Here is a 17,745-nt window from a genome sequence, read left to right on the forward strand (position 1 = left end):
TCTACAACTCTAAACTGAAGAGAGAATACTGTCTCAAGATTCCTGTTAGATAACAAATTACATCTGATAAAATTGATAAAATTTTAAGTTCCTTCTGAGAAAAGGAGTCTATTTGAAGGAATAAGAGACCTTGGAAAAACTGAACTGGAACTCATTGCCTTTAGAAATAATATCATCTAAGAAAATCCAGTTTTTCTATGACAGTGAAATATAATGGAGACTTATACTCATTCTATGAACACTCAGGTCATAATCAGGTGAACTCCTAAGATGTTTCACAAACATGAATGCCCTAGTAGTACAAGAGCTTCTTAAAGAAGATGCATCTTAGTTACATTGCAGAATGACAAGAGACAGGTTTAAAAAAAAAAAAAAAGTATCACATCATCATACCATATCCTCATATTTTTCTTAGAATAACCTGGGGTCAAATGGATTTCAGGCATTCCTACTGAACCCTCTGATGTTGCAAACAAAAACCTAGGTGTATTTAGTTAATTTTTATTGGGAGAATTAATCACACTGATAGATTTGCAAAGTGTTTGGGACCTGAGAGGTTGAAAAAGACTATTCTAGATTAGTAATTCAACTTCCTATCCTTAGTCTGTGATTAAAATTTTCAATGGTCATAATTTTGCTACTTCACCAAACAGACCTTTTCATTATTGGACAGTTACAACTAGCAAAAAACTCTCACTTACATCAAGTCAAAATCTGCCTCTAAAATTCTCATCTATTTTCTTGGTTTCAGTCGCTGAAGCATGAGAGAACAATTCCTTATTCCTGAAAATAGCCCTTTACATATTTGTAGGTAGTCAACTTAGCTCCAAGACATTTTCCTTTTTCAGAATGATAACTTTTTAGTAACATAGCATAATTCACTAATTCAAAATTTTCTCTAAAGGAAGATGATTTAACAACTCATGAAGACAGTATTTTATATTTTTAAAAAGCTCCACAGTGAAAGCTCACCTAATTCTTGACTGAGGGATAGATTGCTCTAAACTTACTTGTGAATTTCAAAAAGAATTCAGAGACAAGAACTGCATTACACTGATGTATGTGAACTAATGAATTCTGCAGAATTCTCACATACTTATTTGCTTCAGTAAATTCTTGGAAACTGTAACTCATAAATTCTTTAAAAATTATTTTTTAAACTATTGTCAAAATACTACTCATGGATGGATTTCAACCCATCTTCAAATTTTAGCCATAAGTCATTTTTGTATTTATTTTTATGATTCAGAAAGGATAAAGGCAGTAATATCATTTTTTAAGTGGTACTAAAAACAATATTTACATTAATTCTTTCAGGGGGAAAAAGGGAGAAAATATTAACAAAGTGAAGTATAACAACATACAAGGGAGAACAAATTCCAAAATGGTAAACCAAGCTGTATAAAACTCAGCACCAAAATTCAATAACTATACAAGAGAATTACTTACGGATACAATTCTGAAAGCTGTTCAGCTATTGCATAAGCTGTTGGGTCTCTGTCTAAGGCATACAGAGTAATATCTGACTCCTTCTGTAGAATGGCTCTTGTATGTCCTCCTGAACCAAATGTCATATCTAGAAAAGTCTAGCCAACACAAAAAAAGAAAATTACTACCTAGCATGAACAAAACATTCTTGCTAGCTACCTTAATTTCTAGAAGCACATATTGATTTTCAGAGCTGATAGCAATTGGAAAAACAATTAAAATTGTTTGCCTAGAGTTCAATTTGTTATACATGAGACCTGGATCAATTATGAGTGACCAGCCTGAAAGAAATGGTCAGAGTATCAGTAAAATGATAATCTCTGGCACAGGCTGGCCAATTCAAGACAAATTTACATTTTCCTCCAAAGGTCAAACTGGCCACAGTGTTATGCTGCTTGCTTTTTTAATGCTTTCCAGCACCTGGCTGATGATAGTATTTCCAACAATTTCTCATTATTTGGAGATAGCTTATAATTAGTATGGCTCACTTTATCTCGATTTCTCTAAATGCTTTATATGACACATGAAGATATTCAAGAATACAAAGAAAGAAGGAGAGAGAGAGAGGGAAAAAGAATGAATATACTTAACAATAAATAGTCACAGGACAAATCCTTAAAAATCTAAACTGGAAAAGGCTCAAGGCTTAAGTCAAAACAACTAGGGTAAATTCTAGGTTTGTCACAAAGTAGCTATCTATCTTTGGGAAAGACACTTAAAATTCCAGTGTTTTTAGATTTCCCAGGCTTTGAAAAGAAAAAGAAAGTCAGAAGAAAAGAAGATACCATCAATATCTACCTAATTGGTAAGGTGACATATAATTACTCATATAAACCAAGACACTTTTGAGAATATAACATCTGCCAGTAATAATTTTGCCAGGACAACAGGTTATGATGTACAGAGGTGGCTATTTTTCATGTCTAGATCATTCTAGGGAAACAGTAAAGCTAATTGGATTTGAATCTACTTCTTGGCTCTTTTATTGGGCCACACTATAAAGAAAATAGGTCTCAGTCGGGCAAGAAACCAGACCTGGACCATTAGAAACATACTTGTGAAAAAGTTAATTGATTGTGGTTGGTTGGGAAGTAAACACACTCTCAGTGTAGATTAATGTGTCCTTTCAATAAGCTTCACTGGCTTTATGAAAATAAAAATAATCATTCCAATAATATTGAATGCTATGAAAAATAACATATACCATAGAGCAAACTATCAACAATATTTAAACATACAACTTTTTTAAAGTTAATGCGTACATTGTACAAGAAGACAAATTCCTGAAATGGATTTGAACATTTCCCTGCCCTGAGGCTACAACTTATTTCCAGGAGAGTGGTCAGAAACAAGACACAAGTATGCTTTGATTCTTTGCTACCAGCTACCATGCTGAGTCCCATCCTCTGATCAAGTCCTCAAAAAAGTTAACCTGCTATTTGAAGAATAACATGGAGGAAATCTTCTGATCAAAACTGAAAAGAGGAGGGATATAAATTATGAGAGAGATGTAAATGTGCTGAAAACATGCAAGCACTGCTTTTTAACATGTATGTTAATACAACTCAAACTTGCACTTCTGTCATTGTCGGCACAAAAGACATGGCTATACACTCTTTTCAACACTATAAATGATAATGTTAAAAGAACACTTGAATTTCTTATTATTTTTCTTTTTAAGTAGCCCATCGTGAGGCTCGAACTCATGACCCCCAGATCACAACCTGAGCTGAGATTGAGTCAGACACTTAACCGACTGAGCCACCCAGGCCCCCATTCATATTACTTGCATGGTTATTAGGAGTACATACTTATAATCTCAAGATCGAGTAATTTCCTTTCTCAGTCTGTATACTTATTTTATGTATCTATGAATAGGTAAAAATCTCCCACCTTACCATACCTCAGTCTTAAAATTGCTAGGGGTTTATTTAGCATAATTTAAACAAAGAACTTCTCCAAGGCAAAAGTATAAATTACTTTCTTGTTATGCCCCAATATCAAGTCTTGCTATAATCCTACACTTAAACTAAGAGTATAGCAAATAAAACAATTTGCATATGATTACCTTATCCCAAGCCAGGAAAGTCCCAATCAATAATTAAAAAGAAAAAACCTCATCATTAAAAATATTCTGGAAAATGTAAGATGATGATTATAATTTACATGATTATTTTTTAATATATCACGATTATGCCCTTGGAGATGTACTGACAATCAAGGAAGTTTCCATAGGAAAAAAAAATAATTATTACCAGTCAAGTGTAACACAAAGCAAAATGGGAGACATGGGATTTATAAAACTACAAGTGAACCCCATCATATGTCCTAGCTCAATAGGTTATTGAAGCCATCAAGTAGAATTTTGAAAATTCTAATATACATTGCTCATCAATGTAGGTCTTGTGAATCAACTAGCACTACAACTGAAAAGGGAGCCAATTAGTCTCTCCCTTTTCCTGGGTCATTAACTTGATATAAGACCACATTTTTAAATTTGTATAAGCTGACGATAAAATAAGACTGAACAAATGCACAAGAACAAATCTGAGTGTCACAAAACAATGCTTCCATGGGTCTCATCTGCATGTATGTATGTGTATTCATATGTATATGTTATGTTCCAAACATACATGGAACTCTCTCTTTAAAATTACCTGATACAATTTATCTAAAACATGAAACCCATATTTGATACCAAGAATTTATTCTGACAATGTCACTTCTCACCTGTACAATCCTGACCAAATTATTTTAACTCTCTGAGCCTCAACTGTTTCATCTAAGAAAAGGGGATAAAATGTACCCATTTACTTCACAGAGATATATAAAAATTATCTTATTTCTTCCTTACAACCACAAAGTAGGTGTTATCAGATTTATACATATACAGAAACAAAAATTACACTAAGCTAGTAAGTGGCAAATGCAGGAACTGAATGAATACAGATATACCTGGCTCTCTTCTGCATTAAATCAACAAAGTTTATATTAGCCCAATACCTTATAGTTTATCGAGCATTTACGTTTTTGTACTTGGTCTAACAAAAGTTCTGTAAGTATGGACAAGTGGCATCATCCCCATTTTTGCAAGTACAAAACTCAGGTGCAGAGAGATAAGGTGACTTGATTAAGATCCTATTACTAGCAAGTGAGGGAAAGAGAACTCTAAACCATGTGTCACCAACTCTAATTTTGTGCCTTTTCTGAAAAAAATAAAAAGAGAAGAAGGGAGGAGCGAGCAAAAGAAAGAAAGAAAAAAGTGGATGGCATAGAAAGAATCATGGCAGAAATAGCTTTACAAAAATTATACAAGAAAACTTCAGTTTTTTTATAGACTACTCATTCCCACTGGAATTGAGGCTCTCAGAAACCACGTCTTAATCTTTGTGTAGCAGGACAACTCGAGATATGTGTGTTTCTCTCTTTTTTTCTTTCTTTCCTCCCTCCTTCTATTTCAAGCAGGAGTCTAGATATTTAGAGCTTTAGAATGTATGTTCCTTGAGGATTTTTGCATGACACAAAGAAAAAAAGTATCTTTCCTATCATCTGGAGACAAACACTTTTCTATCAGTTAATATTAAAGAAAAAAAAAAAAAAGCTCAGAAAGAATGCTAGTTATCCTGGGTAGGTTAGTGTCTTTAAGGAAAAGAGAGATAGATCTCACTGAAATTGGGTGGAAGAGAGATGGGAATGATGAACAAATTCCAAGAAGGTACAGAACTAATGAAATGACTGACAGATGATAAGATCTCAAAGCAGCTGTCTGTATGAGGAACTGAAGGAGGGTGGACGCTCAACACAGGGTTCCCAGAGCTACCAGAGATTTCCATACCCCTCTTTGGCACAGAAGCAGAACTTTTGGTCCTAGAGGGCCTTTATTACAACAAAAGGCATCTCAGGGCGAACTAAGGGTGGTATGAGATGAGTAATACCTCAGGGCCTCTGCATAGCTCATGTAGGGTAAAAGGGGAATGACTGAGATTGATAAAGAAAAAATATACATTTGAGGGAAGATTCATAACTACAATTCTCCAACTCTGCCTCCACCTTAACAGCATCAGGGCACAGTAGTAGATGCTTAGTAAATATTTAGTGATGTGATATGAAAACAGAGCTCAGCTTCCCAAGGTAACTATGATAAAGATAGCAATACTCTACTGTGCATATGAATTTAGAAATACTCCTCAAGATACAAGACTCATTATCATAAGACCACATAAAATAGTCACAGGACATCCAACTTTTAGGAGTCATTTAACATCAATATATTCCTAATATTACAAGTTGTTTCATTAATGAAAAGAACTTTTTCAGAATATTAATGATGATCTGATATTAATAGTATTATGCAACTCTAATGCACCATGTTCTTATTTGTTGATCAGAATCCTTTACATTTGAAATAAGAAAATGAACATTTCTTATTTTAGGTAGCTCTTTTAATCAAATACAGCTAATTGACATTTTATCCCCATGGTCTACTAAATATAGAAATGGTTAGGTTCTACCTTGTACCATGATGAGTCACACTTGCATAGTTAAGCTACAGCTGTGAATCTGATAATGAACAGGGTTCAGATGCAGAATTTCAGAGCTTCGAGGGACATAACACACTATTTATTCCATGTCCTCATTTTACTTATGAGGAGACCAAGGCCCAAAAAGGTAGCTAGTTGAGGGCAGAGCTAATACTAAAACATAAATCCTATGTTCTTTCTACTTCATCTCATAATATTCCTCCACTGAAATTATATAATCACACTGAAATAACCAATCATTCTTTGAAAAAGTTTTTTTTTTTTCTTAACGAAAATAAATATATATGTGGGAACTCCGCACCGTTAAGCCTCCGACACAGTTGAAAACAATCACTACCCTACCATTCTAAATTGTTTTATGACTTTATGGCGATAAATCTGTTGGCTTCAATTCGAAAGACAATTATGTTGTATATGTGGCCTCAGATAAATATCCACCCATTATGTATAATAGCAACTGGTGGTGACTGACTTCTTGACAGGTTACAGTTTTCAAATTGACCTTGAAACTAAAAGCAAAAAATTAAAATACTTAAAATCATAGACCCATGGGTAGTTAGAGCTAGAAGGACCCACAGAAATAATCCAATTTAATTCCATTAACATATACTGCTCTCTTTCTGGAGTATACTTAGCACTACTTTTATACCTCTCAGATATGATATCCTTTAAGACCTAGCTAAGGCTGCTCTCTGAAGGAGGAACTGACAGAAATCAAGGGATTTACCCAAGATCATCCTGCACAGACTAGACAGTTAAATGATTTATTTTCCCCAATCCACAGTTCTAATCATCGAAATTTTCACACTGGAACAACACTGTTAAAATTGGACATGAAAACATTTTTAGCCATGAACAGCACGAGGGCAGATCTTTCAATTTCATTTTCCTAATGTTGATTAGTCATTTCCAATCTGTGCAAGATTTTTAATAGTAAGTTCTCATCTGAATTTGGAAACAATATGGCCTGATTTCACTGAAAAAGTTCTTCCTATGAATATTTCCTTTTCTGGCAATTACTAATTTTGAATATTTAGAATTGAAGTGTTTTTGAAAGGATTTTGGAAAACTTCACCTATTTGCAACAGGTTTCATCTTGAAATACTAAAATGTCTCAGGCATATACTTAACCTTCTGGATTTTTTTTCAGGAGGTAAATTAAAATATATGGCATTAATTAATAATCTGTATATTTACTGAACATTCTGTACAGATAAGGTCCTAAGAGGTAATACCTCTTGAGATATTAAGTGATGGTCCTTCCATTTTGGTGAGGGAATTAGACATGCACACAAATAATTCCTAGTAAAAAGAAATCAGCAATATAAGAAAAACATATATAACATTTTACAAGGAGTGAAAAAACATGTATTTCAATCAGTAGTGAGATCGACAAAATTGGAGTAGGTTACAAATCAGCTGGGCCGTCAAGGCTGGGCAGAAGTCAGAGAGCACCCTTTCTTCTCACTCTTCCATATTTACCAAATTCAATTAGTTACAGAGTCCTGTTGATTTTACATAAATATGCCTTAAATTTCTCCACTCCCATTTTAAGTTCAGGCCCCCTTTTTTCTTTGCTGTGCTATTTCACTAGGTTCACATTCATATCCATACCTCAAACTGACTTCTAATTCTTCTTGCTACACTGTTAAAAGGGTATCTTTCTGAAATAAAATTGTAGCATGTGACATTCCTACCCTCAGAAGCTCTCCAAAGCTACATGACAGAGTCTAAATTTCTAGCATAATGAATAATATTCTTCAGATTCTGGCCTCTGCATTTCTGTCTAACATTATCTCCCACTCCTCACACACGAATTATACAATATATTCTGTAGCCATACAGTTATAAAATATCATAAAAGCACATACAATTATCAAACATGCTAAACTGTCTCATGTCTTCTCTACCTTTTTGCCTGTTTCATCTCTCTCAAATTGTATTCTCAAACAATTATGAGAATTCTGATATGTGCACAGCTCTATTCTTAGAGTGAGAAATACAAGAGTAGGACGAAATAGACATGGCCCTTGCTCTCACATAGTTTTCAGCTGGAGGCCTTAGTATCTTTAATATATTGTTCTTTCTTTCTAGAATACTCTTCTGGAAGATGCCCTAAACATTTGTGTCCCGGATGCCAAACAATGCATGACACAGAATATAATCAATAAATATCTACTGAATAAATAAAAACAAAGAGAATTAAATCTTAGGAAAGGATATGTTACGTAGAGGGAGAGCAAGTTTGACTGGAATGCAGGATATATTACAAGAAGAGAGAAAAGGGAGAAAACAGAAACAAGAAGAAATTAAAAACCTTCATGTATGTGCCAGATACTATTATTCGTTATGATATGTTCCCTGCATCCACCCTAGAAGTAGCCCTATGTGACAAACTAGGAAATAATGCTGGAAGGTAGTGTGAAGTCAACTTGTGGAAGTCCTGAAAGGTCAAGGTAAGTAATTTGCATTGTATCTGCTAGATAATGAACAGCTTTAAAGACTTAAAATATACTTAAAACACTTAAAAAATAATGTAACTGCCAAGAGTATTAGATGGATGGTAGGTTGTGAGACTATTGTGGTGACTTAGTATAGAGCAAGCACCCAGGTACGAGGACACAAAGCCTGAACTGCCAATAGGAATGGAGAGCAATAATGACAATAACAATGTATAATACACTTACTGAATGCTGCACCAAAAATGGTGCCAAACATCTGCTCTGCGTCATTCATTCATTTTATACATAGGCAGAAACACACACACACTCACCCACATTCAGTTAAGTGAATAGGATTCTCAAAACCACACCTTAAGTTACTATTATTATTACTATTTTACAGAAGAGAAATGGGAGATTTAAGAGAGACGGTTCAGTGAATTGTCTGAGGTGCAGCTAATGAATGTTGGAGACAGATTTCAAAAACAATTCTGTCTCCTGAGCCTGTACTCCTAACTACTTAGCTTTTCTGTAGAGGGAGAATAGACTAATTAGATGCAGTGAGTGGAGAAGTGAGAAATAAGAAACGACTACAAAGCATGCTATCTGGGTAACTAGGAGTATAGGACACAACATTTATTATGCAATTATTATGTGCCAGCACACATTATGCCAGACACTTTAAAAACTTGACCTAATTTAATTCTTACAACAGATTGTATGGTACATAAAATAATTCCATTTCACAGATGAGTATATCAGAGCCATTTACTTAGGAAAACATAAATTGGCAGTACAATTAGAGTCAGAGGCAGAAATAAGCATTTCCTTCACCTCCCTGCCACCCTGCTACTCTGCCTCCACCACCTCCCAATTAGTGAGGCCAAGGAACAACTTCTTACTCTAAAAGAGAGAAAACCAGAAGTATGAGAAGATACAGGCAGCTTGATAGAACAAAGCTGTAAGAATTCCATGTGGGAATAGAGTTACTCTTTGTAGTAAACTTGAAACAGTGAAGTGAGGGGCACTGCTGAGCAGAGATTTTGAAGAGAGTAATAATAATAAAAAGCTGGAAACCCAGAAATGTAATAGGGCCAGTTATAACAGCATTAATCCATAGGAAGGAAGAAGTTTCATTTCCTAAAATATTTAAAGAACATTAAGTTCTAATTATATTTTTAAAGTTCATCCTTGTCAAAAACATTGATACATTTTTTTTTAAAAGTAAGATAAATTATTTTCATTAGATATCCAAATTACACCATGCAGCCGTTAGAAATACTGCGCCCCAAACACAGTATACCGGGCACACATTTACCAAATGCAACAGAAGGGAGCACCATGATGTAATTAATGAGGCAACTGCTAAGAAAAATGAGCTAGTTATTTGGACATGATATGATATATATAATATGACGGGTATTCTGACTTAAAAAAATCACTAGAAAAAGCTATCTGCTTTATAGTGTCACTGGAATGTTTATAATTGCTAAGGCAAGCTATTGTTCTACCATTGTGTACTGAATCATATGAGACTATCACTGACTTCTCTCAGGCTTTACTTAAGTATCTGTCTAATCTATTGACAGGTAGACATTTATCAACCTGATGCATCTATAGATCTGAAATAAATTAGAACATATAACTCTGAACATAGAAGGCTACCAACCTTATAGTCAACTAACATTCTGAACAAACATTTTTCCTACCAAACCCCTTGATTTATAATTGTCTTGTCAAGCTCTGTTGAGTATCTGTCTGCTACACGCTTATTTTGTTTTATTTGTAACTATTACATGGGCTTATGTAAAAGGAAAAAAAAGTCTCAAAAGAACATAAAAGTTATACCACAAACAAAACAATCAATGCACTGCAATAAATTTATCTCTTTTCCCATGTTATCAAGAGTATTGGTGTTACTATGACTCATTCTGCCTAAATTCTGCAAACATTTCATCTTGTAGCCTAAATTCCATCCTATTCACAACAGAAACCTTTACTTATAACAAAACTTATTTTTTCTCTTCTTTATAAATATGTTCACTTATATTAAATTAAATAATTAGAGTATTCATCTTTCTAGGTGTTAAGTAGATTTGCTCTTATCGGTAACATGGATGAATTTCAATAGTAAGTCCCAACCATGTACAATGGACTGACACTTGATCTGCTTGCAGATACAACGCTTGAATTAACACAAATAGCTAAAAATAATATGACAAGGGTGGTCTCAATAAACTTAATTTCACAGACGTTTCTGGCCCAGACAATGCCAATCTGTCAGCATTTTTTTTAATAAGAAAAAAAGTTTTTATCTATACCATCAAGAAATTCATATAACATATTCTGGACACACTTTCCCTGAGTATGCCAGATAGGTATTTTCTTCTAAGAATTGTTAAAAATATAGACTGTTTATTGCATATGGAAAAATCATGTGAAAATAATAGGATATTGAGCTCTTTAATCAGTGTGTTCAGCAAATGCTCTTTTCAAACTTTTTTTTTTTCCTTTTTTCAGTCAGGGGGACATAAGTCATTTTACTGATGGCAGTTTCAACATGGTTCCAATACTAAATTCTTATCAGCATTAAAATAAAACCAATGATGGTAAGATTTTCTACTCTTTGGCCTCTAAATAACATTAACTTTATACAAATCAAAGCAGACCAATAGATATACATAGAAGTACTGGCATCCAACTCACTGTGTGCACACATACGTAAGTGTGTGCACCATGCAGGGACCTGTTCATGCACATGCAGGCACACGTGTAAATGCAGGTGAGCAGAAACTGCCATATTATTTAACTGGTTTAAACATGTGACAAGGTAGGACAAGTTTCAGACTCAGAGTAGGGTACACACTACACTACCATGAATCTTTGTATGGAGTAGATGTTAGAAAGTAAAAATTAAAGAGAGTTTCATAGGTTAGTAAAAGGGAAATTCATCAAGAACGTGTCTTTAACATAATTCAAAATAATCAGAAGAGGCAGGCTCAATAAAATATCTAAATACTTTTAGCACAAACTGCTTTTGTGACTTTTGAGTATTATATGAATTGAAAAATAAGATATAAATGAGCAGCAGAGTGTAAAAGAAGGAGACTAAAGATCAGAATATCTAGTTTCTGGCCCAGAATCTATGTTTTAATTGCCATAAAAGTTGGGCAAGTTACTTAGCTTCTCTGAAGATTTCCTCATGTGCAAAGGGAGGTTAAGTATACATCCTACCCCACGTCACCAGATTATTAGGATATGGAAATAAGATAATATGCATAAAGGGAATTTGAAAATGGTGTAGTGCTACTTAATAATATTGTTACTAAAATGCACTTTAAAAAAATTATTCACAAAAGGCCTAAATTCCATAATAATTTATACTAAATACAAAAGTAAATTAGCATACAAAAAACTGCTTTATGGCTTCTGAATTTGAAGAAACACTAACAGAACTTTCAGGTGGCAGATGGTCTTTAAAAGGAGCCTCTCAATAATGTACTGCTTCTAGGGGCACCTGGGTGGCTCAGTCAGTGAAGCGTCTGACTTCTGCTCAGATCATCATCTCGGGGTTCTGGGATCCAGCTGCATGGGGCTCTGAGCTCAGCGGGGAGTCTGTTTCTCCCACTCCCTCTGCCCCTCCCCCTGCTCATGTTCTCTCTCCCTCTCTCTCTCTCTCTCAAATAAAATCTTTAAAAAAAGAATAATGTACAAAAATAATAATGTAATGCTTCTAGAGGGAGAAATTTCAAAGAATTTTAAATGGAATAATAATCACCAGTGATATATCTGAAATAAGACAATTTCATGATTAGTCTATGGTATGTCTTAAAGCTAAAAAAAAAAAAAAAAGCTAAGAAAATATCTTCGAATTATCTTTTAATTCAGCCCAAATCAAAAAAACAATATGGCTTACTAGATGATCTAGATGATCTTTAAATATTTATTCCTTTTATTTTTTTTTTAGTATAATTGACACACAATGTTACATTAGTTTCAGGTATACCACACAGTGATTCAACTTCTTTTTATTATTATCCTCTAAAATTTTATCACACTCATAATCATATTTTAGAATGTATAAACAATTCTATCTAGGGCCATGAATTGGGCAGTGGTGCAAATCTAAGTGCACCAGTATTCTGACATGTTACTAGGAGCAAAGGGTTCAAAATTTCTAAATTTTTAACTGGCCCAGAAGACTTTATATAACTTTCAAAATGGCCATTTGACTCAAAGGAAGCAATATTCATACTAAAATCAATTAGCTAATTATTATGACAGTAAGGAAAAATGATACACTTATTGTATAAATTTTGTATGCAGAATACAGAATTTTGGAGTATAAATTTTGTATGGAAATACAAGGACTAATAAAATATACTCCTAGTTTCCTGATGGACATTCAGTCTACTTGCACAGACCAAACACATATCTACAAAATGATTTTATAATAAGAAAGAAAACTCCAGGCATGCAATTAAACACCAGTGTATAATTATATGTCAGTACTAAGAAAGAGTGAACTATGACATACAGAAACAAATACTACTCTATGCAGTCATGGTCTGAAAAGTCTCCTTCATCAAAGAAGATGGCCCCAAGTCAAGCCTTCATTATAATTAGCTAAGTATAATAGAGGGGGAAAAAAATGTGCGCCAGGGGACAGAAAAGATCTAGAACAAAAGCAGAAGAATATTATTCTTGAATCATTAATTAAGTGTATGAAATACAAGGTTTGTAATAAGCAACAGAATAGACCAAGTTGAATGTTAGACTGTTTAACCTTTCTAAGTCTGCTCTCTTACTTATTAAATGGAGTCAAAAACACTGTCTTTTCAGTATTACAATGAGGATTAAAGGAATTTGTGTGTATCAAGTGCTTAGAGTACTTCCTGGCACACATAAAGTGTTCAAATAATAATCACAACAACAACAATAATGATTATAATAATACCTACTACTTTACTGACAAAAAGCAGGACAGACAAGAGCCCATGGTGTGACAGGACTTACACTGGGATAATAACAGATGGGGAGGAAAGGTTCCATATGAGAACAGAAGGAATGCCACCATAAAGAAGTACTCATAAGAACTAAAGCTTAGTTTGGATATAAACACTAAACTTGGAAGAAATGTTAAAGTTGCATAAAAGAATAATGATAGTACTTACCAAAAAGACAGTATCATCAGAGGAGATAATCCGTTTTTCAGGGAATTAGATCCTCTCAAAATCTGACCCTCTCAAAACTGGAAGCATGAATTTATAAGCAAAGGCATTTTTCTTTAATTCTCATGACCATCTCTACTTTATCAATATAGTTTTATATCTGAATTAATGACAAGAACAGGTTTTATGTATCTATTCAAGATCACTAGCAAAAAATGGGGTATATATTATAGTTAGACTCTTCTATTATTACTACTAACGATAGTAAAGATTTGTTAGATTCTTTCTATATGCCAAGGAGAGGGTTATTTACATAACAATTCTGAGGTAGATGCTACTATTATTTCCATTTCACATAGAGAAGTAACTCACCTATGCTTGAATGGTTAATAAACTACAGACCCATTTGAACCTATGAAGGCTATCCTTGGAGTTTACGCTCTTAACAAAACCTCCTATAACTTCTTATCATTTGTTTTTGAGTAGCACAAATATCCTCTTCTGCTCAAAACTTTCTGATGGCTTCTATTTCACAGAGCCCTTCAAAATGTGCCCAGTACACCTCACCCTCCTTGTCTGATTTCATCTTCTACTCCTCTACTCCGGATCACTCTATTCCAATTACAAGAGCCTTCCTACTGTCCCTCAAACACAACTCTAGTCACAAAGCCTTTGCACTTAAGTGTCCCATCTGCCTGCCCCAATACAGCCCAGATATTCAAAGTTGGAGCAGTTGTTCCATCTTCTTTTCTAGGTCTTTGCTTAAATATATTCTTAGTAAGCCTGTCCTCAATAAAACTATTTTAAACAGTAACTCTTTTCCTACCCACCAATATTCATCACCTCCTATACCTCTTTCTTGCTTTACTTCTCCTCCACAGCACTTATCTAATCTAACATAATCTAACTTATACCTTTCATTTTTATTATGCTTATTATCTGTGTCTCATCACTAGAAGGCAAGCTCTAAAAGGGTACATACACTTTTGCATCTCCAATACCAGGAATAGTACCTGTCACGTAGAGCTAAATAAATATTTGCTGAATATATACATGGTTGAATGAATACAAATACATTGATAATTAAACAAAATTTGTTTTCAAAAGATAAAGGGGAAAAGGGAATCGGAATTAATATTTATTAAGCATCTAATGTGTGCCAGGAAGTCTACTGGGTGTTTAGCATACGCACTACTCATTTAATTCTGTGAGATAGAAAGTTTCCCTTTTTTATAGAACAGGAAACAGACTCTGAGGTTAAGCAGCTATTCCCAAAACAAACTGTAATAAGTGATGAAGCCAAGTTGTAAACAGTGGCCTTTTTGATTCTGAGGGTCCATGAGCTTCCTGCTTTATCACCCTGCCTCCTGTATTTTAGGCACTAGCTAGGATTTACATATCTAATCTAGCACCAGTCTTTAAAAACATTTGCATGTGTAAACCTCATCATATAGTCTTGGAGAGGGAGGCAGTTAGAGGTAACTTTTCAAATCAACTGTATTGTGATGATTCATTTTATGTGTCAACTTGGCTACATTTAATCAAACACTAGTCTAAGTGTTGCTGCAAAAATATTGTGTATAAAGTGCTCCAACACTTTACACTCCAACACTACAGCGTTAACCCCTGAATGAGATTCCAGCCCGCCAGCCTGTCCTACAGCTTTCAGACTTGCTAGCCCCCACAAATGTGTGAGCCAATTCTTTAAAATAAACCTCTTAATATGTATGTATCCATCCTATTTATTTTGTTTTTCAGGTTCTGGAGGATCCTGACTTTTATAAATACCGCCTAAATGTCTGAAACAGTAAGTAGGACAAAACAGAAACTCCAAATGTAGACTTCCAGCAATGCTATGCACTTAGCAGGTAACAAATATTTGTTAAGTGGAGATGAACAAAGAGATGGCTCACTTAAAGTAGAAAGAAGAAAGAAAGTCTATAAAGTCCTTAAAAAAATATATTATCTACCAGGAAAAGCTTTAAATAAACTTTAGATTGATATTAAATGAACATCTTGTTTAATTTTTACATTACCAAAATTCATTAAAGTTATCCAGAATTAGTGTTAATCTTATTTACTTTAAATCTTAGATTCACTATGGACTTCTTTCAGGTGTTCTTTACTACAAGTATTGGTATAGGGTATAATTCTCCACATAAACAATTCAATAAAATCCTAATAAAGTGCTGGAAAACACACAGGAGCCCTTAAGAATACTGAACATGGAGTTAGCAAAAGGGGTTCATTTAGAAAAGGGTCTCCACTCTAACTGACCTTGGAAAAGTCATTTAATAAAAGTGAGTCCTAATACTGCTGTGCGGAATAAAGAGATAATTCATATGAAAATGATTTGTATAATGTCGATCACTACACAAATTTATCTTTGCCATTAAACATTTGATGGTGGCAATAATGGCATGACATCTAATCCTATCTCAAATGTGTTTAGAAATAGTGTCTTTCAACTGGAATTTAAATAAAAACTTGGAAAAAAAGGAAAAAAAATTTAAAAAAACTTTCAAAACATCATATATCAAAAACCAGAAAATTAAGACCGTCAGAATTATTTATTTCCTATGAAAAATAATTAAGAAGCTTGAAAGTCTCACTGTAAGACACCTACTACCACTCTAAGAGTTCAGCTGCAATGGGAATCTCAAAAACCTAGATCACGGTCCCTATTCTTGAACAGTTCATGAATCTATGTTGTGTACTTCCTGTCCCTCCCCCAATTTTCACACCCCCACCTTTCCAAAAAGTATGGTTGGAGTATTTGAAGCAATAACCCAAAGTGATATAAATATTTTCAAAGCTATGAAGGTACTTAAATCCCAAATGTAAGCATTACTGCAGGAATCATTTAGGTTTCTAAACAATAACCGTAACATGCAAATTAAGTACATTTTTAAGCACCAGGGCTATATTATGTTAGAATACGAGGGAACAACTTCTTTTTTTTTTTTTTAAAGACTTCACTTATATGACAGAGAGAGACACAGCGAGAGAGGGAACACAAGCAGGGGGAGCGGAGGAGGGAGAAGCAGGCTTCCCGCGGAGCAGGGAGCTCGATGCGGGGCTCGATCCCAGGACCCCAGGACCATGACCTAAGCCGAAGGCAGACGCTCAACCATCTGAGCTACCCAGGCGCCCCTGAGGGAACAACTTCTTAAAACAAAAACTGTAAATTGCTATAAATCTAATAACAAGAGGAAGCTAGTCTTCCCAATATATCTGCTTTCTTCTTTTCAAGTGGTGCTTCTGAGTTACGTCTATTTATTAAACAACCAAAACAGTCCAATATTTTCAATTCATTCAAAATTAAATCATCTTAAATCATACCTTCTGGATTTAAGGAAGAAACATTAAACTAGATGAAAAGTCAATTTTTCCAATCATTCCTTCAACCCTTCACCTAAAATTAAACACCTACCCTCAATTTTCTATCTCCAATTCTAGATTTCTGTTGCAGTAAACATGACTACAAAACTAGTTCATAATCACTTAAAGCCTAGAATCTTTTAGTTATGTCAAGTTATGTACTGAAGTCTGTGTTATCATTTGTTGTCCAACAATATCATTTATGTCTTCATAATGCAAATACTAAGCCTATTTATTTGATATAGTTTTAAGAGAAGATACCACAAGACAAAGATAAGATCTTCAAATGAATACTCAATCCTGAAAAAGACATACAAATAAGCAAAGAAGTAAGCTTAGTTGCCTATGTTTGAAGAAAAACATAATACTTCAAATAACTCCAGATGATTTGATTTAATCATTATGAAAAAGGCTTTAAATATGTAAACACTAAGTATAGCAAAGAGAGATCAGAAGCAGGTTAATAGAAAATAATAAATACTAAAATGTTAGTCCAGATCAAGAAAATTCTTCTTACTCTTGCTAGAAGGAGAAATTAGGCAGAAACAATCAGCACTTTCTGTTAGTTAAGATATTGTACAGTCAGAACACAGTGCCAAAAGAACTCTTCTACAATATATTACTACTTGTTTTTTTATACTCAGAATTCATAATTAAACACTAGAATATTACCCACAAAGCCTGAAGTATACCACAGATTTATATCCATATAATATTTTTATA

General features: G+C 34.0%; 1 protein-coding gene and 1 long non-coding RNA gene across 3 annotated transcripts in view; both read right to left on the reverse strand.

The window, feature by feature from the left end:
• The window catches only part of LOC145716168 (uncharacterized), a 453,113-nt gene that overhangs the window by 130,881 nt on the left and 304,487 nt on the right, over positions 1-17,745 (reverse strand). The window lies entirely within an intron of this gene.
• Positions 1-17,745, reverse strand: part of METTL15 (methyltransferase 15, mitochondrial 12S rRNA N4-cytidine) — a 183,412-nt gene that overhangs the window by 97,758 nt on the left and 67,909 nt on the right. For both annotated transcript variants that reach the window (XM_031025070.2, XM_081798434.1), the window contains exon 3: positions 1,450-1,586. In XM_031025070.2, the coding sequence (XP_030880930.2) occupies positions 1,450-1,586 (137 nt within the window). The remainder of the gene's footprint in view (positions 1-1,449; positions 1,587-17,745) is intronic.

This window comes from Leptonychotes weddellii, chromosome 11, assembly GCF_054177405.1.
Source record: "Leptonychotes weddellii isolate Sample4059 chromosome 11, ASM5417740v2, whole genome shotgun sequence".
NCBI classification, from domain to species: Eukaryota; Metazoa; Chordata; class Mammalia; order Carnivora; family Phocidae; genus Leptonychotes; species Leptonychotes weddellii.